Source organism: Macaca nemestrina, chromosome 2 (assembly GCF_043159975.1).
Source record: "Macaca nemestrina isolate mMacNem1 chromosome 2, mMacNem.hap1, whole genome shotgun sequence".
Classification (NCBI taxonomy): Eukaryota; Metazoa; Chordata; class Mammalia; order Primates; family Cercopithecidae; genus Macaca; species Macaca nemestrina.
Genome location: NC_092126.1, coordinates 111,803,711 through 111,829,240, shown reverse-complemented (window position 1 = coordinate 111,829,240; position 25,530 = coordinate 111,803,711). Strand labels below are relative to the sequence as shown.

The 25,530-nt window shown below is 41.8% G+C and overlaps 1 protein-coding gene across 15 annotated transcripts; it reads right to left on the bottom strand.

Annotated features, from left to right (window-relative positions):
* Nucleotides 1-1,524: 1,524 nt before the first annotated feature.
* Nucleotides 1,525-24,088, bottom strand: LOC105480401 (F-box and WD repeat domain containing 12). Of its 15 annotated transcripts, XM_071091635.1 has the most exons (11): nucleotides 23,957-24,075; nucleotides 23,471-23,508; nucleotides 23,110-23,267; nucleotides 21,446-21,564; nucleotides 18,707-18,916; nucleotides 17,650-17,808; nucleotides 16,306-16,516; nucleotides 15,305-15,483; nucleotides 15,098-15,228; nucleotides 6,675-6,802; nucleotides 1,571-1,713 (listed from the first exon to the last, which is right to left on the bottom strand). In XM_071091635.1, exons 1-10 carry the CDS (start codon nucleotides 24,044-24,046, stop codon nucleotides 6,712-6,714), a joined length of 1,386 nt encoding a protein of 461 aa, XP_070947736.1. In that variant the 5' UTR covers nucleotides 24,047-24,075; the 3' UTR covers nucleotides 1,571-1,713; nucleotides 6,675-6,711. The 15 variants fall into 15 exon arrangements, 14 of the variants coding, with proteins under 14 accessions (XP_011737512.2, XP_011737508.2, XP_011737509.2 ...); XM_011739206.3 differs by lacking the exon at nucleotides 6,675-6,802 and having other exon boundaries at nucleotides 1,532-1,713; nucleotides 23,957-24,071; XM_011739207.3 differs by lacking the exon at nucleotides 6,675-6,802 and having other exon boundaries at nucleotides 1,532-1,713; nucleotides 18,707-18,850; nucleotides 23,957-24,070.
* Between the last annotated feature and the right edge of the window lie 1,442 nt (nucleotides 24,089-25,530).

Below are 25,530 nucleotides of genomic sequence, written 5' to 3'. Positions count from 1 at the left end.
TGATCCGCCCACCTCGGCCTCCCAAAGTGCTGGGATTACATGCGTGAGCCACCGCGCCCGGCCCGAATGACGAATTTCTTAATGGCCTTGTCACTGGGCACGCATCAGGCACAGTTCATGCAGCCAATAGGCTGCACGTGGTCATGGCCCTTTTTGGCATGACTGTTGTTCCTTTTCTTCGTCATCTTGGAGGCACAGACTGGAGAGAGCCAATTCATCTACTCAAAAAAAAAAACAAAACAAAAAACTGTGCCCCAAATTATAATAGCCCCTTTATTAAACCTTCCTCAAATTACCTTAATTTATATGTGACATCTTTATCATCCTGGGACCTTGACTGATATAAATCCCAAATGTGAGTTTTTTGTTATGGTTAGGAATTCTCTGAAGATAATTGTTTTTCTATCCTGGTTTCACCCATCTCTGAAGCTGAGGGAGGTAGCTGTTCACCCTTCTCTAATGAATAGATTTTCCTTCAGTTTACCTACAAGGAGTGTTACTTTTCTGAGGGTCCCGGATCTTGTAGATTTCTGATCTCACCACCAATTTGGTGGAGGCCTGTATTTCATCATGTAGCCTTTGGAATTCTATGAAATAAGACATTAACTTCAGCATTTATTGAATTTTCTGGATTTTTTTCATTCTCCAATTTTGGAAGTTTGTATTCTATTCCAGCCATCTAACCATGGATTTTTTTAGTTTTGTTTTGTGTTTGTAGTTTTTTTTTTTTTTTTGAGACAGAGTCTCGCTGTGTTGCCCAGGCTGGAGTGCAGTGACGCGATCTCGGCTTACTGCAAGCTCTGCCTCCTGGGTTCATGCCATTCTCCTGCCTCAGCCTCCTGAGTAGCTGGGACTACAGGTGCCCATCACCATGCCCGGCTAATTTTTTGTATTTTTAGTAGAGATGGGGTTTCACCATGTTAGCCAAGATGGTCTCGGTCTCCTGACCTCATGATCCACCCACCTCGGCCTCCCAAAGTGCTGGGATTATAGGAGTGAGCCACCGCGCCCGGCCTTGTAGTTTTGAACAATGCTGAGGTGCTATACATGCTTTGCTCTGGGCCACCATGTTTCTGGAAAATGAAAGCCCAACAGCAATTCAATTTTACCCACCTTTTAACCTAAGTTATCTGGGAATTGCAGATCCTTGTGGGATCCTACTTATTCCTGTTTCCTTTGGCAAGTGACATTCTTTGTACATGATTCTACACATTTCTCTCCCTCTGTCTTATCTTCTACCTTGGTCTCCACTGCCCATGTATTACCTTATAGAATTTGTTATCTCTTACAATCAAGAAAATGGTTTAACTAGATCTCTTCAGCCATGTCATATGACCACTTCCATTGTTCTTTAATTTTCATTTTCTTCTAAGGGTCTCACTCTGTTGCCCAGGCTGGAGTGCAATGGCACAATCACAGCTCATTGCAGCCTCAAACTCCTGGGCTCAAAGGATCCTCCCACCTCAGCCTCCCAAGTAGCAGGGACTACAGCCATGTGCCACCACTTCAGGCCACAACATCTAAATTTCACTAAAATAATCATTCTGGGCTTGCAAACGAATTCTCTTTACTACATTGCAGAAGATGATGCAAGGTCAATTTTGTTAGTTTCCATATTACGTGTTCAAAGAATACATCACCAGCATGCTGTATTCACTTACTGTCACTGTAAGTACTATGCTTGCATTATCACACATCACACTGGAGATGCAGCTGTCAATGGAAAAATAAGATCATCAGTGAACAAAAGAAAAAGTAGGTATATCCATTGTTAATACTGAATTGGAACTTGACTAAGATATCAATATTCTTTCCAGGGAAAGTTACACTGATTATTATTTGCAGGAATAGCAATCTCAACCTGCTCTCAAATATTATTGCCAGAATTGTCAGTATCTGATTTGACAGATTATCTGGTTTAATGATGATTGGAGAGGTTTTTTTTTTGTTTTTTTTTTTTTTGATACAGGGCCTCGCTGTGCTGCCCAGGCTGCAGTGCAGTGGCACCATGTCAGTTCACTGCAACCTCCATCTCCTGGGTTCAAATGATCCTTCCAACTCAGTCTCCCAAGTACTTGTGACTACAGGCACACGCCACCATGCCCAGCTAATTTTTAAAAATATTATCTTGTAGGCCAGGCATGGTGGCTCATGCCTGTAATCCCAGCACTTTGGGAGGCCGAGGTGGGTGGATCACGAGGTCAGGAGATCAAGACCATTCTGGTTAACACGGTGAAACCCCGTCTCTACTTAAACTACAAAAAATTAGCCAGCGTGGTGGTGCATGCCTGTAGTCCCAGCTACTTGGGAGGCTAAGGCAGGAGAATTGCTTGAACCCGGGAGGTGGAGGTTGTGGTGAGCCGAGATCACGCTACTGCACTCCGGCCTGGGCGACACAGTGAGATTCCATCTCAAAAAAAAATGTATATAATATATATATTTTATATTATATATATAAAATTATATATATATTAGATGTATATGTATATATATTTTTTCTTGTAGAGATGGGGTCTCAGCATGTTGCCCAGGCTGGTCTCAAACTCCTGCACCCAAGCGATCTGCCTGCCTTAGCCTTCCAAAGTGCTGGGATTATAGGCATGAGCCATTGTGCCCAGCCCTAGATTTTTATTTTAAAATAGAATTCTGTTCCCTTTTGAGTATACCTGTTCTACTCCAATAGAATATCATAAGAGATGCCATGCTTCCCTCCCCACTGTGTGATGAGGGAATGGTGGGAGCATAGCTCTGTTGTCGATTCTTATTCTGCATTAATGAAGTGACAGTTTTACCCCTCTCCACCAGGAGCCCAGAAACTGTAGGGTTAGTACCCTGTTGACCACTCCTGCCTTGCACTAACTCAAGTAAAGGTGACACTTCTCCCCCTCCCCACCAGGCCCTGAAGACACAGAGATGGAATCCTGTCGACTATCTCCCCGAGTGCACTGACGTGAGTAGAAATGGTACCCCAGACCAGGTGTGGTGGCTGACTTCTGTAATCCCAGCACTTTGGGAGGCCAAAGTGGGTGGATTACCTCAGGTCAGGAGTTCTAGACCAGCCTGACCAACATGGCGAAACCCCATCTCTACTAAAAATACAAAAATTAGCTGAGCACAGTGGTGCATGCCTGTAGTCCCAGCTACTTGGGAGGCTGAGGCAGAAGAATTGCTTGAAACCAGGAGGTGGAGGTTGCAGTGAGCCGAGATCATGCCACTGGCACTCTAGCCTGGGCAAAAGAGTGAGACTTCGTCTCAAAAAAAAAAAAAAAAAAAAAATGGTACCCCTTCCTCTGCCCACAAAGCACTGCAGAGATAATAGCTGAAAACATCCCCAAATTCATAGACCTATAGATTCAAAAAGTTAATCAAACCCAAACAGGTTAAACCCAAAGAATTTCATACCAGACATATCCTAATCAAATTTCTGAGAATTAAAAACAAAGGAAATAACCTGTACTCAACCAGAGCAAAATGACACATTATCTAGAGAGATACAAAGATTTGAATGACAATGAATTTCTCATCAGACATCATGGAAGCCAGAAGGAAGAGGCAAAACATTTTTCAAATGCTAAAAGAAGTTAATACGCCAATTAAAACAGAGTATCCCTGGTCAGCAGCAGAATGTTATAAACAAACAACAAATAAAGCATACAGAGTGTAGAAGGACCCCAAATAGCCAAAGCCATCTTGAGCAAACCTCATTACCACATTTGCTGGAGGCATCACATTACCAGATTTTAAAATACATCACAAAACTATAGTAATCAAAACATCCTGGTTGTGGTGTTTTTGTTTTTTTTTTGTTTGTTTGTTTGTTTTTTGAGACTGAGTCTTGCTCTGTCACCCAGGCAGGAGTGCAGTGGCATGATCTCGGCTCACTGCAAGCTCTGCCTCCTGGGTTCACACCATTCTCCCACCTCAGCCTCCCAAGTAGCTGGGACTACAGGTGCCCGCCACCACGCCCAGCTAATTTTTTTTTGTATTTTTAGTAGAGACAGGGTTTCACCATGTTAGCCAGGATGGTCTTGATCTTCTGACCTCGTGATCTGCCCACCTCGGCCTCCCAAAGTGCTGGGATTACAGGCGTGAGCCACCACGCCTGGCCGGTTCTTGTGTTTTCATCCCCAGAGACAAACTGTAAACAAACAAAAATCCAGCGTGGTACTGACATACATACAGATACATTGTCCAGTGGAATGGGATAGAAGGCCAGAAATAAACCCTCACATTTAAGGTCAATTGATTTTTGTTTTAAACAAAAGTACCAAGAACAGTCAATGGAGAAAGGACAGTCTCTTCAATACATGGTATTGGCAATGAAAAAGGAAAACTACAGACTAATATCCCTGATGAACACAGACGTGAAAATCCTCTAGAAAACAGTAGCAAACTGAATCCAACAGCAAATCAAAAAGCTAATTCACCATGATCAAGTGACGTCTTCATTCCCGGGAGCAAGGTTGGTTCAACACATGCAAGTCAATAAACATGATTCCCCACATAAACAGAATTAAAAACAAAAAACCATATGATCATCTCGATAGACACAGAAAAAGCTTTCAATAAAATGCAGTATCCCTTTGTGACAAAAACCCTCAAGAAACTAGGCATTGAAGGAGCATACCTTGAAATAAGAGCCATCAATGACAAATCCACAGGCAATGTCATAATGAATGGGCAAAAACTGGAAATATTCCCTTTGAGAACTGGAACAAGACAAGGATGCCTACTCTCACCACTCCTAGTAAACATAGTAGTGACTAGTAGTGATAGTAGTGATAGCTCTAGCTAGGAAGCCCTAGCTAGAGCAGTCAGCCAAGAGAAAGAAAGAAAGGGCATCCAAATAGAAAAAGAGGAAGTAAAACTATCTCTTTGTGGACAATATGACAATATGATTGATTTTGTGTGTGTGTCTGTGTGTGTGTGTCTGTGTGTATAGATATATATAATATGTATTTTTTTAAATCTCCCCAGAGAGGGTCTTGTTGTGTCACTCGGTCTGGAGTGCAGTGGCACAATCATGGCCCATTGCAGCCTCAACCTCTGGGCTCAAGTGATCTTCACACCTCAGCTTCTTGTGTAGCTGGGACCACCAGTGCACACCACCATGCCTGGCTAATTTTTTTTTTTTGTAGAGACAGGGTCTCTGTATGTTGCCAAGGCTTGTCTTGAACTCCGGGGCTCAAGTGATCATCTTGCCTCAGCCTCCCAAAGTGCTGGGAATACATGCATGAGATGCATGAGCCACTATGCTCCATGACAATATGATTCTATACAAAGAAAACCCTAAAGACTCTGCCAAAATGCTCTGGGAACTGAAACCAACTTCAATAAGTTTTCAAGATACAAAAATCAATGTACAAAAATCAGTAGTATTTCCATATACTGATACTGTTTAAGCTGAGAGCCAAATCAAGAATGAAACCTCATTTACAACAGCACCCCACAAAATAAATTACCTAGGAATACATCTACCCAAGGAGGTAAAAGATCTCTGTAAGGAGAACTACGAAACACTACTAGAAGCAATCATAGGCCAGATGTGGTGGCTCACGCCTGTAATCCCAGCACTTTGGGAGGCTGAGGCGGGCAGATCACTTGAGGTCAGGAGTTTGAGACCAGCCTGGCCAACATGGCCAAACCCTATCTCTACTAAAAATACAAGAATTGGCCAGGTGTGGTGGCACGTGCCTCTGGTCCCAGCTACTTGGGAGGCTGACGCAGCGGAATCTCTTGAACCCGGGAGGTGGAGGTTGTAATGAGCCGAGACTGCACCACTGCACTCCAGCCTGGGCAACAGAATAAGACTCTGTCTCAAAAAAAAAAAAAAAAAAAGTAAATCCTAGGTGACATAAAAAAAAAATGCAAAAACATTTCATGCTCATGGAGAAGAAGCAGCAGTATCATTAAAATGGCCACAATCAACAGATTCAGTGTTATTCCTATCAAACTACCAATGTCATTTTTCACAGAACTAGAAAAAAACTATTCTAAAATTTATATGGTATCAGTTGAATAGCCAAAGCAATCTGGAGGAAAAAGAAGAAAGCCAGAGACATCAGTTTTCTGACTTCAAACTATACTATAATGCTATAATAACCAAATTAACATGGTATTGGCACAAAAACAGAATAAAGATTCAAGGAACAGAATAGAGAACCCAGAAATGAAGCCATACACCCACAGCCAACTGATCATCAACAAAAGTTGACAAAAAAACAATGGAGTAAAGACTCTCTATTCAATAAATGGTGCTGGGATAACTGACTAGCCAAATGTAGAAGAGTGAAACTGGACCCCTACCTTTCACCATACACAAAAATTAATTCAAGATGGATTAAAGGTTTAGATGTAAGACCCCAAACTATAGGAGTCCTAGAAGAAAACCTAAGGAAACACTATTCTAGACAACAGTGTTGGCTTCGGGAAAGAATTTATGACTCAGTCCTCAAAAGCAATTGCAATGAAAACAAAAATTGATAAGTGGGACCTAATTAAACAAAAGAGCTTCTGCACAGGCTGTACACGGTGGCTCACACCTGTAATCGCAACACTTCGGGAGGCTGAGGCAGACAGATCACTTGAGGTCAGGAGCTTGAGACCAGCCTGGCCAACATGGTGAAACCCTGTCTCTACTAAAAATACAATTAGTTAGGTGTGGTGGCGCATACCTGTAATCCCAGCTACTCAGGAGCTGAGGCAGGAGAATCACTTGAACCCAGGAGACGGAGGTTGCAGTGAGCCCAGAGCCCAGATTGTGCCACTGCACTCCAGCCTACGTGACAGAATGAGACTCCATCTAAAAAACAAAACAAAACAAAAAAGGTTTTGCACAGTAAAAGAAACTATCAACAGAGTAAACAGATAACCTATAGAATGGTAGAAAATATTCACAAATCGAGCATCTGACAAAGGTCTAATATTCAGAACCTCTAAGGAACTTAAACAAGTCAAGTAAAAAACAAACCCATTAAAAAATGGGCAAACATGGACAGCTCAATGCAGCCTTGAACTCCTAGGCTCAAGCAATCCCCCAACCTTGGCCTCTCAGAGTGGTGGGATTACAGGCGTGAGCCACCATGCCTGATGATCTCACTTATACATGGAATCTAAATAAGTTAGACTCGGCCGGGCGTGGTGGCTCAAGCCTGTAATCCCAGCACTTTGGGAGGCCGAGACGGGCGGATCACAAGGTCAGGAGGTCGAGACCATCCTGGCTAAACCGGTGAAACCCCGTCTCTACTAAAAAGTACAAAAAACCAGCCGGGCGAGGTGGCCGGCGCCTGTAGTCCCAGCTACTCGGCAGGCTGAGGCAGGAGAATGGCGTAAACCCGGGAGGCGGAGCTTGTAGTGAGCTGAGATCCGGCCACTGCACTCCAGCCTGGGCGACAGAGCGAGACTCCGTCTCAAAAAAAAAAAAAAAAAAAAAAAAAGTTAGACTCATAGATGTAAAAGATAAAATGGTGTTTACCAGAGGCTAGGCAGGGTCAGAGCAGAGGGTTAGACAGGGAACAGGGAGGTGTTGGTCAAAGGGTACAAAGTTTCAGTTCGTCAAGAGGAATAAATTCTGGTGAGCATGGTGGCTATAGTTAATAATAACATATTGTATGTTTCAGAATAGCTCAAAGAAATTTTAAATGTTTTCACCACAAATAAATGATAAATATTTGAAGGGATGGATAATTAGCCCAATTTGATCATTTCAGTGTATACATGCGAGAAAACATCATATTGTACCCCATAAATATATACAAGTATTCTTTGTCCATTAAACTTTTGTATTTAAACTTAAAGGACAGATTAGCATAATGGATAAAAAGTGTGACCCAACCAGATTCTATCTACAAGAAACTCACTTCAAATATAATGATATAAGTAGGTTGGAAGTAAAAGAATGAAAAACAATATAACATGCAAATATTAACCAAAATAAAGCAGGAGTAGTTAAATTAGTATTCGATAAAGTAGACTTCAGGGCAAAGAAGATTATCAGGGACAAGGAGAGACATTACACAAAAACAAAAGGGCCAATTAACCTAGAAGATATATTAATCCAAAATGTGTATGCAGCAAGTTACAGAACTGCAAAATACATGAAAACTAATAGAACAAAGAGGAAAAATAATCCATAATAGGAAATTCAACAGTCTCTCAATTGATAGAATCACTATACTGAAAATCAGAAAGGATAGAAAAGAACTAAAGAAGATCAACCAAGGTGATCTAATTGTCATTTATAAAACATTGTGCCCAACAGGAGAAGAATACACATTCTTTTCAAGCTCACATGGAAACATGGAACATTCACCAAGATAGAGCATATCCTGGGTCACAAAACAAATTTTAACAAATATAAAAGAATGAAGAAAATATGGAGGATGCTCTCTGGCCATAACAGCTTTAAATTAGAAAATCATGATCAAAAAGATCACAATAAAATCTCCAATCTTAGAAATTAAACATATTTTAGAATAGTCCATGACTCAAAGAGGAAAAGGGAAATAAATATATGGAACTCAATGAAAATAAAAATAAAAATATGAGGATTGCAGCTAAAACAGTGTTTAGTGGAGAATTTAGAACACCAAATGCTTATATTTCAAAAAGAGGTCAGAAATCAATGATCTAAGCATCCACCTTAAGAAACTAGAAAAGGTCAGGCACAGTGACTTATGCCTGAAATTCCAGAACTTTGGGAGGCTGAGATAGGCAGATTGCTTGAGCCCAGGAATTCAAGAGCAGCCTGGGCAAACTGGCAAAACCCCATCTCCACCCAAAAAAAAAAAAAAAAAAAAAAAAAAAATTAATTAATTAAAAAATAGCCTAGTATGTAGGTGCACCCCTGTAATCCAAGCTACTCTGGGAGGTTGAGGTGGGAGGATCACTTGAGCCCAGAAGGCAGAGGTTGCAGTGAGCTGACATAACACCCCATTGCACTCCAGCCTAACAGGTTCAGGTCGTGTCTAAAAACAAACAAACTAGAAAAAATAGAAAAATAAAAGTAACCAGAAGCAAGAAAATAAAATTTAAGAGCTGACATAGACAAATCCAGAACAGCAAAATAGAGGTTAAAAAAATAAAATAAAAAGAGACCAAAAGCTGTTTCTTTGAAAAAATAATTAAAATTAATAAGCCTCTAATAAGGTTGACCAAAAAACAAAACCAAAACAAAAAACACAGAAATGGCACAAATTACCAATATTATAAATTAAGGAGTTCATATTACAAATTTTTTTTTTTTTTTTTTTTTTTGAGATGGTGTCTCGCTGTGGCCCAGGCTGGAGTGCAATGGCCGGATCTCAGCTCACTACAAGCTCCGCCTCCCGGGTTCACGCCATTCTCCTGACTCAGCCTCCCGAGTAGCTGGGACTACAGGTGCCCACCACCTCGCCCGGCTAGTTTTTTGTATTTTTTTTTTAGTAGAGACGGGGTTTCACCATGTTAGCCAGGATGGTCTCTATCTCCTGACCTCGTGATCTGCCCGTCTCGGCCTCCCAAAGTGCTGGGATTACAGGCTTGAGCCACCGCGCCCGGCCTCATATTACAAATTTTACAGGCATTAAGAGGATTAAAAGAAACAAATCTACACACATTTCACAAGTTAGATAAAATGACTGATTGCTGGAAATTCAAACTATAAAAACTCACCCATCATAAAATAGATAATCTGAGTTGTACTATAACTATTAAGGAATGTATAGTTAAAAGCTTTTCAAAAAAGTCATCTCCAGGCCCAGATTATTCTACTGAAGTTTACTAAACATTTAAGGGAGAAATAACACCCTGAGGCAGGAGAATCACTTGAACCCAGGAGGTGGAGGTTACAGTGAGCCAAGATCGTGCCATCACACTCCAGCCTGGGGGACAAGAGCAAGACTTCATTTCAAAAAGAAACAAAAAGGAAAAAAAAACTACAAACCAATATCCTTCAGAAACACAGAAGCCAACAATCATTAAACTCAATTCAGCAATATGTAAAAAGAGTAATAAAAAATGAGTAAGTGGGGTTTAGTCTAGGAATGCAAGGCTGATTTAATGTTCAGAAATTCCATATATCCAATAAAATAAATGAAGAAAATCCACTTACAACAGCACCCAAAATTGAAATACTTGAGTAAATTGAACCAAGGAGGTAAAAGATGTGTATACTGAAAACTATAAAACACTGATAAAAGAAACAGAAGACATAAATAAATGGAAAGCTATCCCATGTTCATAGATTGGAAGAATTAATATTGTTAAAATGTCCATATTCCCCAAGATGATCTACAGATTCAATGCAATTCCTATCAAAATTTCAATGACCTTTTCCACAGAAATAGAAAAAGCAATCCTAAAATGAATATGGAACCACAGAAGACCCCAAATACTCAAAGCAATCTTGAGAAGGAATAAAGCTGGAGGCATCATATTATCTGATTTCAAAACATATTATAAAGCTACAGTTATCAAAACAGCATATTGGCATAAAATCAGGCACATTGACCACCAGCTCAGAATAAATGATCCCAGAAATAAACCTGCACATTTATAGTCAATTGTTTTTCAACAAAGGTGCCAGGAACACATGATGGAGAAAGGACAAGCTCTTCAATAAATGGCATTGGGAAAACTGGATATTCACATGAAAAGAAAATAAGTTCGGGCTTTTTCTCACATCACATACAAAACTCAAAATAGATTAAAGACTTAAATATAAAACCTGAACTACAAGAAGAAAGTTCTGGGGAAAAGCTCTGTGACATTGATCTGGGCAATGATTTTTCGGATATGACCCCAAATGCACAGACAACAAAAGCAAAAATAGGTAAATGGGATTGCATCAACCTAAAAAGTTTCTGCACAGGAAATAAAACAGATCAAAAAGACAACCTATGGAATGGGAGAAAATATTTGCAAATTATACATATAAGGGTTAATATCCAAAATATATAAGAACTCGACTGGGCGCAGTGGCTCAAGCCTGTAATCCCAGCACTTTGGGAGGCCGAGACGGGCGGATCACGAGGTCAGGAGGTCGAGAGCATCCTGGCTAACACGGTGAAAACCCGTCTCTACTAAAAAAAATACAAAAAACTAGCCGGGCGAGGTGGCGGGCGCCTGTAGTCCCAGCTACTCGGGAGGCTGAGGCAGGAGAATGGCGTAAACCTGGGAGGCGGAGCTTGCAGTGAGCTGAGATCCGGCCACTGCACTCCAGCCTGGGCGACAGAGTGAGACTCCGTCTCAAAAAAAAAACCAAAAAACCAAAAAACCAAAAAAACAAAAAAACAAAATATATAAGAACTCAATAGCAAGAAAACCACCATATTAAAATGGGCAAAGGTTCTTCATTGCCAACAAAATGGCCAACAAATATGTGAAAAAATGCTCAACATTATGAATTATCAGGGAAATGCAAATTAAAAATGCAATGAGATACCACCTCATTAGAGGTGTTAGAATGGTTATGGTCAAAAAGACGAAAGATAAACAAGTGTTGGTGAGGATATGAAGAAAAGGGAACCCATGTATGTTGTAGGTGGGAATGTAAATTAGTACAGCCTTATGGAAAACAACATGAAAGTTCCTCGAAACACTAAAAATAGGATTATCATATGATACAGCAATCCCACTTCTGGGTATACATCAAAAGGAATTGAAATCGGTATGTTGAAGAAACGTTTGTACTCTCATTACTCCCATGTTCACTTCAGCACTATTCACAATAACCAAGATATGGAATCAACCTAAGTGTACATCAATGGATGAATGGATAAAGAAAATGTGGTATATGTATACATACATATATATATACACACACACACACACACACAATGGAACACCATTTAGCCTTAGAAAAGGGAATCTTGTCATGTGCAACAGCATGGATGAATCTGGAGTTCATTATGTTCAGTGAACTAAGCCAAGCACAGAAAGACAAATACTGCATCATCTCACTTATGTGTGACAACTTAAAAAAAAAAATCGAACTCACAGAAGCAGAGAGTGGAATGGTGGTTAACAGAGGCTGGGAGAGAGGGGGAATGAGGAGATGTTGGTCAAAGGGCCCAGCGTTTCCGTTAGGCAGGAGGAATAAGTTTCAGAGATCTGTGGCATGGTGACTGTAGTTCATAATAGTGTATCATATTGACAAATTTGCTGAGAGTAGATTTTAAGTATTTTTTTTTTACCACAAAAATACTGTATGAAGTGATTGATATATTAGCTTGATATAATCATTCTATAATATATACATCTATGAAATCACATTGTACCCATAAATATGTAATTGTTATTTGTTAATTAAAAACTAATAAGATACTCTGTCCTGACCACTAACAAAAAAAGAAAATCAATATAATTCACCTTACTAAGAATCTAAAAAAGAAAAATTATATGCTCATATCAATTTATGCAGAAAATGCCTTTGAGAAAATTCAACATCTATTCATGATAGTAAAAACCTCTCAGCCATCTAGGACTAGAAGAGAATGTTTTCAACCCAGTAAGGGGCATCTACAAAAACATACAGTGAATATAATAATAATAATGGTGAAAGACCAAACACTTTTCATCCAATGCAAGGATGTTGGCTCTCCACTCTAGTGCCACACAGGAGGTTATAGCCAGTGCAAAAAGGGAAGAACAACAAGGCATACATTTGAAAAGAAAGAAAGAAAGCTGTTTGACAAATGACATGATTGTCTACATAGAGAAAGCACAAAGTCTCTACCAATCTATGAATAAAAGCTTTTAGAATAAATGAGTTTAGCAAGGTTGTGGGATACAAAATCAGTATACAAAAGTCAGTCATATTTCTATATACTAGTAATGAAAAATGGAAATTGAAATAAGACAGTACTCTTTATAATAGCATCAAAACAATGAAATATTTAGGTATAAGTTTTACAAATATGTGCAAAATCTTTGTCCTAAAAACTACAAAAACACTGATAAAATAAATTAAAGATGGCCTAAAACAGTAAGAGACATTCAGGTTCAAGTATTGAAAGAGCCAAAATAGTAAAGATGCCAATTCCCCCTAATTAATCTCTAGATCTACAAATTCCAATATAAATCTCAGCAGAATTTTTGTTAAAATTTACAAACCAATTCTAAAATTCACTTGGAAAACAAGGGAACCAGAATAGTCTGAATAATTCTGCAAAAGAACAAATTAGTGGACTCATATTATCTGATTGCGAAGTCTCTATAAAGTTACATTTTCAACATAGTGTGTTATTTGATAAGATACATATATAGATGATTGGAACAAAAGAGAAAGTCTCAAAATTAACCCATGTAAATATGGTTGATTTTGGACAAAGGTACACAGGCAATTCAATGGAGAAAAAAGAGTTTTTTCAACAAATGGTGCTGAATCATTAAACATTCATATGCAAAAAAAATACACCTTGATCTTTATCTTTCCCTTATAAGGTTTAACTCAAAATACATCAGAGACCTAAATGTAAAACCCCAAACTGTAAAACTTTTAGAGGAAATCTTAGAACATCTCTGTGATCTTGGGTTAGGCAAAGATTTCGTAGGTACAATGCCCCAAGCCCAGTCATTTTAGAAGAAAAATTGTACTTCACAGTTAACACTTGCTCTTTGAAAGACACCGTGAAGAGAGTAGAAAGACGAAGCAGAGTGGGAGAAAGTATTTGCAAACCCTTATCTGATAAAAGACGTGTATTCCAAATATATAAAGGACTATCAACACTCAATATTAAGAAACTCAATATTAACAACCCAATTAAAAAATGGTCAAAAGATTTGAAAAAATGTGTCAAAGAAGATATGTGGATGGCAAATAAATTGCTCAATGTCACTGGGAAAATGCACAATAAATATCACAATGAGGTATCACTATACATCCATTCAAATGTAAGACAGAAAACAAATCCCGGGAAAGTATTTCAAGTTATTGAAAGGAAATAAGTATTTATGATTGGTGTAGGCTAAAATTTATTAGATACAGAGAGCAAAAACCATGAAAGTCTGCTAAGCACGATCACAGATATTCAAAGTATTTTTGCCTCAAAACACTGGAAAATAATTATCTGAACGTAGACATTTTCCTATTCTTGTAAAAAAGTTAATAACAGCAGCATGATACTTCCTAGTGTGGACATACGACGGTAATTTAAACAATGTCTTATGTTTGGGCACTTAGGGAGTTTCCAGCTCTTGACTATCACAACTGCTGTAACAAACAGCCAATGTACTTGAATGATTGGAGGTATAGCTTCACAGTAAATTCTTTTTAGTGGTGTTGGCAGTGCAAAGGATATATGTATTTTCTTAGATGTCGCCAAAAAAGCACTATAAGCAGTATAATGACTAGCAATAATCTGGAAGAAATGTCTGCAAAGACTTAGGAGTCAAGACTTCTACGTGTATTACGTAAAATCTCAAGAAAAACAATTTAAAGGCAAGCAAACCAGGGGAAAAATCAACAAAATGGAGGGAAAGGCAGCTCACTGAAGCAGCCACCAAGTGGCTAATGAACTCACAAAAGGCACAACTTAGCAAGAAAACACAGGGTATTGAGGACATAATCTATCCACTGCTCGTGGGAATATAGATTGAGAGCCACTTTGGGAAGACTTTTAACATCTATTGCAAGTGCCGTGACTTCAAGAACTAGTGATTCTCTTTTCAGGCATGAGTTTATTGATATCTATCCTCAAAGAATCTTAAAAAAAAAAAAATCCCTGTTCTCCCTTCATTCATCTTGATGTAGAAATTAGAAGTTTTTGGCCGGGTACGGTGGCTCACGCCGTAATCCCAGCACTTTGGGAGGTCGAGGCAGGCGGATCACGAGGTAGGAGATCGAGATGTCAGGAGATCGAGATCATCCTGGCCAACATGGTGAAATCCCTTCTCTACTAAAAATACAAAAATTAGCCAGGTGTGGTGGCACCATGCCTTTAATCCCAGCTAGTTGGGAGGCTGAGGCAGGAGAATTGCTAGAACCCGGGAGTCGGAGGTTGCAGTGAGCTGAGATCACGCCACTGCACTCCAGCCTGGTGACAAAGGGAGATTCCGTCTCAAAAAAAAAAAAAAAAAAAGTGTTCAGGGAATGTTTAGGTCACAAAACAGAGCTTACTCATCTGTTGTGGGATCATGCCATATGTTTTCCAGGCGATAGCAGCTCCTGAGGTATGGATGGCGGCCTCCTTCTTCCCACATGTACACGTGCACAGAGTTCTTGGACCTGGTGAGCACATAGCGAGGATCCTTCCAAGGATAGCCAGAGTGAGTGGCCAAGGAGTCAAAGTCAGATCAAAAAGCAGTGGAGCAGAATCATACATACCACCCAGAAGTTGTCGATGGCTGCCTGGTGGTCCTCAAATCGTTGCAGCAGGAAGCCAGTGATGCTGAAGAGTAACAAGTATGGCCCATTGGTAAAGACACTCGTATATCCATCATTGGCTCCCATCCAAACAGGGGACTCCAGATGAGCTGCCAACTGGAAACTTGCAATCTTATGTACTGTTTTCATGTAAAACACACATATATACACACACATAAGGAAGTAAATATCAGATCATTGAATAAGAACAATATCCTCACACTGAATAAAAAAGCATAGTCCCCACTTCCACAGACTTCATTCCAGGGAGGAAAATGAAGGGTAGTCCAGTGGCCTGACAAATACATATCACTGACTGTGGTTAACAGGTGCTAGGACACACGAACAGAAGTTTGTGGAAAATAAACAATCCCCTGGGCATTGAGGCAAAACCTGTAATGGGAAGGAACATTGGAATGCAGGCCCTAAAACATGATGGAAATCTATATGTGTTCACCCAAGAGGGCAGGGTCGGGGTAGAGATCAGCATGGGTATTAGAGCCAAACTGGGGAGGGTTCACCCCCAGCTAAAGAAATCCCCTACTCCTGGCCGGGCGCGGTGGCTCACACCTGTAATCCCAGCACTTTGGGAGGTTGAGGCAGGCTGATCATGAGGTCAGGAGATAGAGACCATCCTGGCTAACATGGTGAAACCCTGTCTCTACTAAAAACACAAAAAATTAGCCGGGTGTGCTGGCGGGCGCCTGTAGTCCCAGCTACTTGGGAGGCTGAGGCAGGAGAATGGTGTGAACCCAGGAGGTGGAGCTTGCAGTGAGCTGAGATTGCGCCACTGCACTCCAGCCTGGGCGACAGAGCGAGACTCCATTTCAAAAAAAAAAAAAAAAAGAAAAAAAAGAAATCTCCTGCTCCCTTTTTACAGACTGACCCATTTATTATAGCTAAACATGAATGACTGTGTAATGAGGAAGAGAAACAAGCATTTCTAATGTGGCATAGCCTACCTTGGATGACTGTTTGGCCTCCAGTCCTCTTGGTTGTTAGATCAAAGGTGACAAATTCTGTCTTTTTTTCAGGGTTACTTTGGGACATCAGTGTCAGCCTGTTTTTCACCTTTGGGGTCCAGCAGGCACTGACACATAATTTATGTGGGAGAGAGGTAGATAGAGGAGCACTGCCTTCTGATGGTCTCAGTAAGGACTCTGTGAGGAATACCTAAAGAGAGTATCGCGTGCGCGATCAGGGGAAGGGAACTTATAGCCTCTCAGTACAGGAGTGACTCCAGAAGAGCCTTCTTAGAAATTCTCATCTTGTGGCTAAAGCTTTGTTCAACATCTCAGGAGTGATGAGGGGTCACTGCTTACCACTCCAGCCTACAAGGAACTCACTGTCTTCCTATCCTTCCTGTCCCATTCACAGAACAGTGTCCCCGAAGCATGCCAAGGGGTTACAAAACCATCTCACCATGTTGAACCCTTGGTCAAGTTGAGGTTGGCTAAGCAGATTTTCCCTTCTTGGGGAACAAGTCAAGGACTGTGTGGCTTTTACTACCTGCCTTCTGAACTCCTCCCTTTTTGGTGCCCAGTCCACTAGTGCCCCCCTACAAAAGGCCTGCTCAAAGGCCAAAGCCTTCCTCAGAGTGATATTCAGAGGCTGTTGCATATTCAATTACTTTTGGACTTCTCTATACTTTCCAGCCAACATAGATAAAAGTAAAGAAGGCAAAAGAGAACAAGGTCAAAGATATTTTTGTAAAAAACAAATTTTTTTTTCTTTTAAGAGGTAGGGTCTCGCCATGTTGCCCAGGTGGGAGTGCAGTGGCTATTCACAGGAGCAATCCCACTACTGATCAGCATGAGAGTTTAGACCTGTTCTGTTTCTGACCTGGGCCAGTTGACCCCTCCTTAGGCAACCTGGTGGTCCCCTGCTTCCAGGAGGTAAACGTATTGATGCCAGACTTAGTGTGGACACCCTATCAGCATAGTACTCTATGGCCTGGAACTCCTGGGCTCAAGCGATCCTCCCGCTTCAGCCTTCTGAGTAGGTGGGACTATAGGTGCACGCCACCATGCCCAGCAATCCCTATTTCTTGACACCTGTCTCACCCTCCTCCATTTCTTTGGCAAATTCGGGCTTCATGAATGAGTTTTCGTTAACATTTGCCACATCAACTGGATGTTGTTGCTTCAAAGAACATTGTTTCCTGATCATCACAATGGATTCCCCTTGTGATATGGTCTGAGAGAGGGAGCAGTGTGCCTGGTCCTCACTGAGCTCTGCAGTTTCTCTGCATGCTTCCTAACTTGACATTCCCATCCTGAAGTTCAAATACACAGAACAGCACCTACCTGTGGCAAGGTACGACGATATGTCCCACATGCAAATATCCATTTCTTGTCAGGAGAGCAGTGTAGAAATACAATACCATATTGAGATGCAGTAACTTTAGAAACATCCCTTAACCCAGGCAGTGTAAATGTGTAGATGTTACCTGCAGCATCACCAACCTGAAACCAAAACATCCCCACCACATCAATAGGAAGATATGTGAAATCCTAAAGTACAGAGGAGGCAGCACTGTCAGCTGCAAGATATGCCACCGTTTATTCAATCACATAATGGAGATCAAAACCTCTGACCAGTCTAGGTTGAGACACTGTTGGGATAATCCCATGGAATAAAACTTTCCAAGCCCCAAAGCATTCTTCTCAAGGACAGTTATTCATTAGCACATCAACACTATGCTTTTTCTCAATGTCACCCAAAGCCATCTCTCTCCCTCGACTATCCCCAACCAAGTTCATGGACTGGACAATAACACACACTGGAAAGAGGCACATATAAAGTAATTCAGAAAGTTTTTGGCTTTTTGTTTTTAGAAGAATGGCTAAAAACCATTCTCTTTACTTGAGGCAAGTCAAGGGCCAAGATAGCATGGAGGTTTGTATAACATTCATTGATATATTGTGATTGACTCACAGGGTATGTGGAAGGGATGACTACAAGAGAAATAGGCTGGGTGTGGTGGCTTATACCTGTAATCCCAGCACTTGGGAGGCTGAGGTAGGCAGATCATGAGGTCAGGAGTTCAAGACCAGCCTGGTCAGCATGGTGAAACCCTGTTTCTACTAAAAATACAAAAAATTAGCCAGGCATGGTGGCGTGTGCCTGTAGTCCCAGCTACTCAGGAGGCTGAGGCAGGAGAATTGCTTGAACCCAGCAGGCAGAGGTTGCAGTGAGCAAAGATCACACCACCGCACTCGAGCCTGGGCAACAGAGTGAGACTCCATCTCAAAAAAAAAAAAAAAAAAAAAAATAGGGATAGGACAGTAATGTGACACGGATGCCTGACAAAACAGCAGGCATTTGATTTTTTGGTCCCCTCTAAATTCAGGGCTCACTTACCGTCAGGAATGGGCCATCCTTTGTGAGATAGGCTTCCATGCCATAACAGGACTCCGGCATGCGGAGAATGGCCAGAGCATCCCTGTCCTGACAGTTCCACACTTTGATAGTTTTTTTCTGATCCATAGTGATGGCAAGATGCATCTGAGGAAGGGTTACCAGATTTAAGAAATAGAACTCCTGGACTGGGCTTGACCAGATCATGGTGCCCTAGAGAACAAGAGTAATACAATCTATGTTGAAGGAACTCTTACATCTACTGTGCTTTCATTCTGTCCATGTTTATTTGGAAGTCTCTTCCAAATCAGATCTTCTTGCTTCTGGCAAAAGATATGAAAATTCTCCACATCTCAATATTTTGGAGGAGTGAACACAAAAACAGGAACTACACACTATGCTCAGAGACAAGAACTTGGTACATAACAGGTGCAAAGAATGATCAGACTTCCTGAGTTCAAATCACTTCTGCCTCCTACTAACAGTACAGCTTCAGCAAGTTGCTTTCTATCATGCCTTCTAATGAGGCTGTCATTACGTTTCACAACTCATGAAACATACTTAGAATTTTGCCTAGGACACAGTAGGAACCCAGAACGCATTAACTATCATTAAAATTGTTATTCATTCATCAACCTTGTACATTACATATAAGATAGAATAGTTCTTTCTAGATGATTCTTTAGCCTTTAAAAAAATTGTGAAGTATATCATACAAGAAAAGAGCATGAAGTTTAATAAATTATCACAAGTGAATGCTAATGTACCACTTCTAAGCCCTCCCAAAATCCCCTTTGCATGTGCTCTATTTCACAACTCCCCCATGGCTCCCCACACTCAAATGTAATCACTATTTTGATTCCTCACACTACAACAAGTTGCCTATGCAGTAATATCTATGGCCACATAACCAAGCATCCCAAAATTTAGTGGCTTGAAACAGGCTTTTGCTAACTCAGTTTCTTTTGATCAGAAATTCAGGGGCAGCTTGACTGGGTAGTTCTGGCTGTAGGTCTCTTGAGGGTGAAGTCAAGTTTCACTTCCAAGATGGCTTCTCATATAGCTGTGTAAGTTGATGTTGGCTACTGGCAGGGGTCCTCAGTCCCTCACCACACAGATCTTCTCTGGAGGGCTGCTTGAGAGCTCTCATAACACTGTGACTGGATTTCTAAGAGCTAATGACCCATGAGTGAAGAATTGTCTTCTGTGACATAGCTTCAGAAATTATACATCATAATTTCCACAATATTCTATTGGTTCCACAGGTCAGCCCTATTCACTGCGGCAGTGGACTACACAAGATTGATCGTGATTATTGTTGGGCAAAGATATTTGGGCCATCTCAAGAGACTGGCAGCCGTAGCCTGCCCCATAGCCTCCAGTGATTCACTTTCCCCTACATGAAAATATATCCACCATCTCCCAATGCTCTCAAATGTCTCATACCATGATAGTATCATTGCAGAATCTAGGATCTCATTGTTTCTAGGTCCAGGTATAGATGAAGCTCTGTAGATTCAGTTTATCTTGATGTGAAAATCTTTAAACTAAATATACAAGTTATCTGTCCCTCACCATCCCCAAAGTACAAGTGTGGGGTAAGCACAGGATAACAGTCGCTGTCATTCAGAAAAGGTGAAAACGGAAAAATAGGAATCACTGCTACAAGAAATTTTGAAATCCAATAGAAAACATGCTGGCAATTTGTTGATTAGGACGCAAGGCCCAAGAAAGATTTTTGATGACTCTTGGTTCTACTCTCTAGGTTCTTGATTCTGTCTGAGTCATCCTTTACTTTCTATATATGGTGGCCCAATTTTTCAGCTAAATTGTTTTGGTAGTCTGCTTCCTGCCAAAGTTCTGAAATCCAAAAAGCCTCTTTTCCTTTTGTGTGTTTTGGCCCCTTTAAATCCAAGCTGGCAGTGTTTCTGCCAATGTAATTCTCTTTAACAAAAACTTTGTCGGTCTAAGAACCTCACTGCAGTTTATACAATTAGACAAAAGCCACACTCAATTTTGAGATAAATCCTTTGTGCGCCTTGGAGATCATCTGAGCTAGAGACTACTTTCTGAAAAAACCAATATAACAAATGCCAATTATTGACAAAGAGGCAATAGAATAGGTAATAAACATGCACAAAGCCCAAACATTATTTCACAAATGCACTCCATGTTATTGATAGAAAATAAGACCTTACACAAATTTATAGATAGAAACACAAATTAAAAAGTAAATTCTCAGCCAAGCGCAGTGGCTCACGCTTGTAATCAAAGCACTTTGGGAGGCCGAGGTAGGCGGATCACGAGGTCAGGAGATTGAGACCATCCTGGCTAACACGGTGAAACCCCATCTCTACAAAAATACAAAAAAATTAGCTGGGCGTGGTGATGGGCACGTGTAGTCCCAGCTACTTGGGAGGCTGAGGCAGGAGAATGGCGTGAACCTGGGAGGCGGAGCTTGCAGTGAGCCGAGATTGCACCATTGCACTCCAGCCTGGGCAACAGAGTGAGACTCCATCTCAAAAAACAAACAACAAACAAACAAAAACAACAACAACAAAAGTGTATTCTATGTGTGTCTATGGTCCAAATGAAAAGGTCACAAATTACATGATAGAAAACCTGATTTGACACTTTGTTTTTGTTACCACTTCCGAGTATTTTCCTCTCAGCACTTCCGTTTCACATACAGAACAGGATGGATGCAATGCAGTACTTTTGCTACATATTGGCCAGACTCACCTCTTGCACATCCCAGGCGCAAAGCTCTTGCTTGGGAGATACACCACAAATGATTGATTTCTCCTGTTCATCCATTGTCAGGCTATTTCCTGAGAGATAAGCCAACTCCATGTCATATGCTAGAAGGAAACACAGAAGACTTGGTCACCAGATAGTTAAGGGATGATCCAAACCAAAAGAAGATAATTTAAAATATTTCTGTACCCTCTTAGGAAGGTTTGGGTAACAATATGGAGAAGATAGAAATTGGGCTCCAGAGTCATCCAAACACAGGTTCCCATGGCAGACTGGCCATTTGGGAGATGTTGGCCAGCTTGCTTTTCCTTTTAATCCTCAGTTTCCAAAGATATAAAAGGCATATTAAAATATCTCCATCAGAGAACTTTTCTGAATTTTAAAAGCGTTATCAAGTCCAGGCACAGTGGTTCACGCCTGTAATCAGAGCATTTTGGGAAGCTGAGGTGGGCGGATCACTTGAGGCCAGGAGTTCGAGACTGGTCTGGCCAACATGTTGAAACCCTGTCTCTACTAAAAATACAAAAATTAGCATGGTGGCAGGTGCCTGTAACCCCAGCTACTTGGGAGGCTGAGGCATGAGAATTGCCTGAACCCAGGAGGTGGAGGTTGCAGTAAGCCAAGATCACGCCACTGCACTCCAGCCTGGGTGACAAAATGAGACTCTGTCTTAAAAAAAAAAAAAAAAAAAAAAGTTATCAGGATTAGGTCAGGTACAATGGCTCATGCCTGGGAGGCCAAGGTTGGAGGATCGCTTGAGCTCAGGAGTTCAAGACCTGCCTGGGTAACAAAGTAAGACCTAATCTGTACCAAAAAATTAAAAAATTATGGCTGGGCACGGTGGCTTATGCCTGGAATCCCAGCAATTTGGGAGGCCAAGGCAGGTGGATCACTTGAGGTCAGGAGTTCAAGACCAGCCTGGCTAATATGGTGAAAACCTATCTGTACTAAAAATACAAAAATTAGCTAGGCATAGTGGTAAATGCCTGTAATCCCAGCTAGGAGGCTAAGGCAGGAGAATCACTCGAACCCAGGAGACAGAGGCTGCAGTGAGCTGAGATCGTGTCATTGCCCTCCAGCCTAGATGACAGAGCAAGACTCAACCTCAAAAAAAAAAAAAAAAAAAGTTAGCTGGTTGTGGTGGGGCACCCCTGTAGTCCCAGTTACACAGGAGGCTGAGGCAGGAGGATCTCTTGAGCCCAGGAGGTTGAGGCTTTATCTCTATAAAAAATTTTTAAAATTAGCCTGGGTGACAGGGCCAGACCCTGTCTCTAAATAAATGCATACGTAGGCTCTACTGCTACAGCCTCAACCTCCTGGGCTCAAGAGATCCTCCTGTTTTTTAAAGTTTCCCATTAATTTTTTATTTTGATCCTGGGAGGGATGAGAAGCCTTAGGAAAAAGGGAGTAACAGGACCTGATTTTATGTTGTGAAAAAAATCACTCTAGTTTGTTCATTCAGCACAGATGGCGGGGACAAGAGGAAGCAGGGAGACATCGCATGGTATCACGGCAAACCAGTCTGGTTCAATTTTAATTCCTTTTCCCTTCACTGAATGAGAACACACAACTGCACACAGCAAAAATCAAATAGAGTGGACCTCTGAAAACAAGTTTCTCATGTTCCTCTAGGGCACCTGTCCCCATACCAATGTTCTTCGTGACTTTGTAGATAAAGTTATGCGGCTGTGCCAATGCCAACCGAAGCTCCTTGCTTCTTTGATGCAGGAAAAATTTCTTCCATGTGTGTGTGCCCAGGTGTTGATTGGTGAAGTTGCTGCAGTCCCATCTCTGCAGAGATAGCGACCTGGAAACAGAGTCACAGTCCCATCAGGCTGTTCTCAGTCAGTTCACCTCCTCAGAGCTCTGGTTATATCACAACCCCCTACTCACACTAACTTTCTGTGTATATCTCACAACACAGCCACACACAGGCCTCGGTACACAGCACGGGTGCGCAGTCAGATGATCTCCTCTCCCCTTCCCTCCTTACCCTTTCCCTTTCCTTACCTCCACAGGAAATCGCTCTCTGCAATCCTATTCCAATGCTATGGGAGAAAGGAAGAGACAAGCAGGCAATCAGGTACATCAGAGAGCAGGGGCAATCCTCTGCTATTATTTGTTCTGGGAGCTGGGCCGGCACAGGTTAATCAGCTGGGATTCCAGTTGTCAAAGCACTCCCCAGTGCGGGGAGATAAGGAAATGGTAACAACAGAGACCTGTCACTGCTCATACAAGCGCTGGGTATTCCCATGAGTTCACAGGAAGACGTTCTGATTTCCTAGGGCTTGAAATGGGAGCCTCAAGGACTGTTTAGTCAGCACAACTCTTGGATGTCAGCTTGTCCTTTCCGTTTAACAGAATATGAGGCCTTCAGAGTGAAGGATGCTAACCCCCAAAGCCTCAATGTAGCCCTCTGCTATTCTGCAAAGTGGTGCTCAAACTGGTCGAGAGAAGCAGCTGGCATGGGGGCAGTGGGAGGTGGAAGGCCTTTACCTTGTTCACCTGGGAAGCCTGCAGCAAGCCAAACAGGTCCAGGAAAGAGAAGATTTGCTTCAAAGCTAAGTCAGGCAATTGGATCTCCATTTCACACAGCCTGAACCCACATCCACTTTCCTTTCTCCTCTCTGGGCTGCTCTGAATTTAAAGGCTTTGCTAAAGTCTGCAGCACTTGTAAAGATTTTCACCCCTGCCCATCTGTGTGCAGTAGAAACAAGCTGCAGGTGTGCAGACTCCCGGGCTGACCTCCACCCCGGCCTCTCCCCTGGGGCCTCATCCACACAGCTGGTGGCATCCCTACCTAAACCCACGTGTTAGTGCTTACAGGAGCACTAACTGTTCATTGTTTACAGGAGCTCAGCAACACCTGTGCACTGTGAGCTGGAGGTGCAGAACCTGGGGCAGCCCCAGCTGCAGATGAAGTTGTCAGGACCCTCTAGGAAATGTCATCGAATGCACTCACTTTGATCAGATCCCAGTGTCTCTATGACTCTATTTAAGTTCCAAACTCCTGGAATTGGAGTCAGCTTGCCCCGTGTCTGTGCCTATCATAGGATCTTGAATCTGGTGAGTGGGGCTCATCTCTCAGCGCCAGCACGGCCTCTGGGTTTCTACCTTCTCACATTTAACTTTGCAGTGGAGGAGAAAGAACGTGCCAAGGCAGCTTCTCCACAGAGGTCCGCGCAAAGGGAGCAGGCCTTGCCGGGGATGGCTCTCCCAGCCGGTGGCTTTCCCTGGGATGTGACGCTTTCCCACAGTTACAGATCTCCCAAGAACCTGACAACTCATTCTGGGATTGTCTAAAGACCGTGTCATAGCCTGAGTGTTTGTGTCCTCTCAAAATTCCTATGTTGAAATTCTAACCCTCAGTGTGATTGGAGGTGGGGGGCCTTTGGGAGGTAAGTGGGTCACAGGCAGTGAGTCCTTATGATGGGACCAGTGCCCTAATAAAAGGGACCCCAGAACACTCTCTAGCCCTGTTTATGTCATATGAGGACATGAGAAGGTGTCAGCTGCAACCTGGAAGAAGGCCCACACCAGAACCTGACCATGCCAACAGGTGAATCTTGGACTTCTCACCTCCAAAATTTTGAGAAATAAATTTGTTGTTTGTAAGCCACCCAGTCTATGGTACTTCGCTGCAGGATAAGACGGGGGTCCCTCTGTGAGGCTCAGCGGCCAATCCTTCTTAAAACTGCTGCCTCCAGGCAGACACACGGGAGTGGTTGTTGGGAGGCCCATTTATGACACAGTAGTAAGAGAGAGGAAAATTACAAATTGATATGGTGGGGAATTAAAAAGGAAAAGCAAAGATCAAGAAGCACCTAAAGGGGCATGGGGAAAGGCGAGACAAGGGATGTGTGGAGAGAAGTGAGAGAAATACAAGGGGAAAAGATTTGTATTTCATTAAAAGGAAATAATGCAGAGAGCCAGGGCCGTGGAAGGACACAGGAGGAGAGAAAGCTTGGAACAGACTCGACTGTAGAGGAACAGAATTAATGCAAAGATATAGAGGTCTGAGAAATAAAACACTTTAAAATATGACAAGGGAAGAGAAGAAACAGTAAAAT

Excerpts from the sequence above, each read along its gene's own strand:
- LOC105480401 (XM_011739206.3), bottom strand. The coding sequence starts at position 24,046 with ATGGAGATCCAATTGCCTGACTTAGCTTTGAAGCAAATCTTCTCTTTC. Across the intron at positions 16,517-17,649 it reads ATCGTCGTACCTTGCCACAG|GTATTCCTCACAGAGTCCTT; the intron begins GTAGGTGCTGTT and ends TACTCTCTTTAG. Across the intron at positions 15,229-15,304 it reads CCATCGACAACTTCTGGGTG|GATCCTCGCTATGTGCTCAC; the intron begins GTATGTATGATT and ends TATCCTTGGAAG.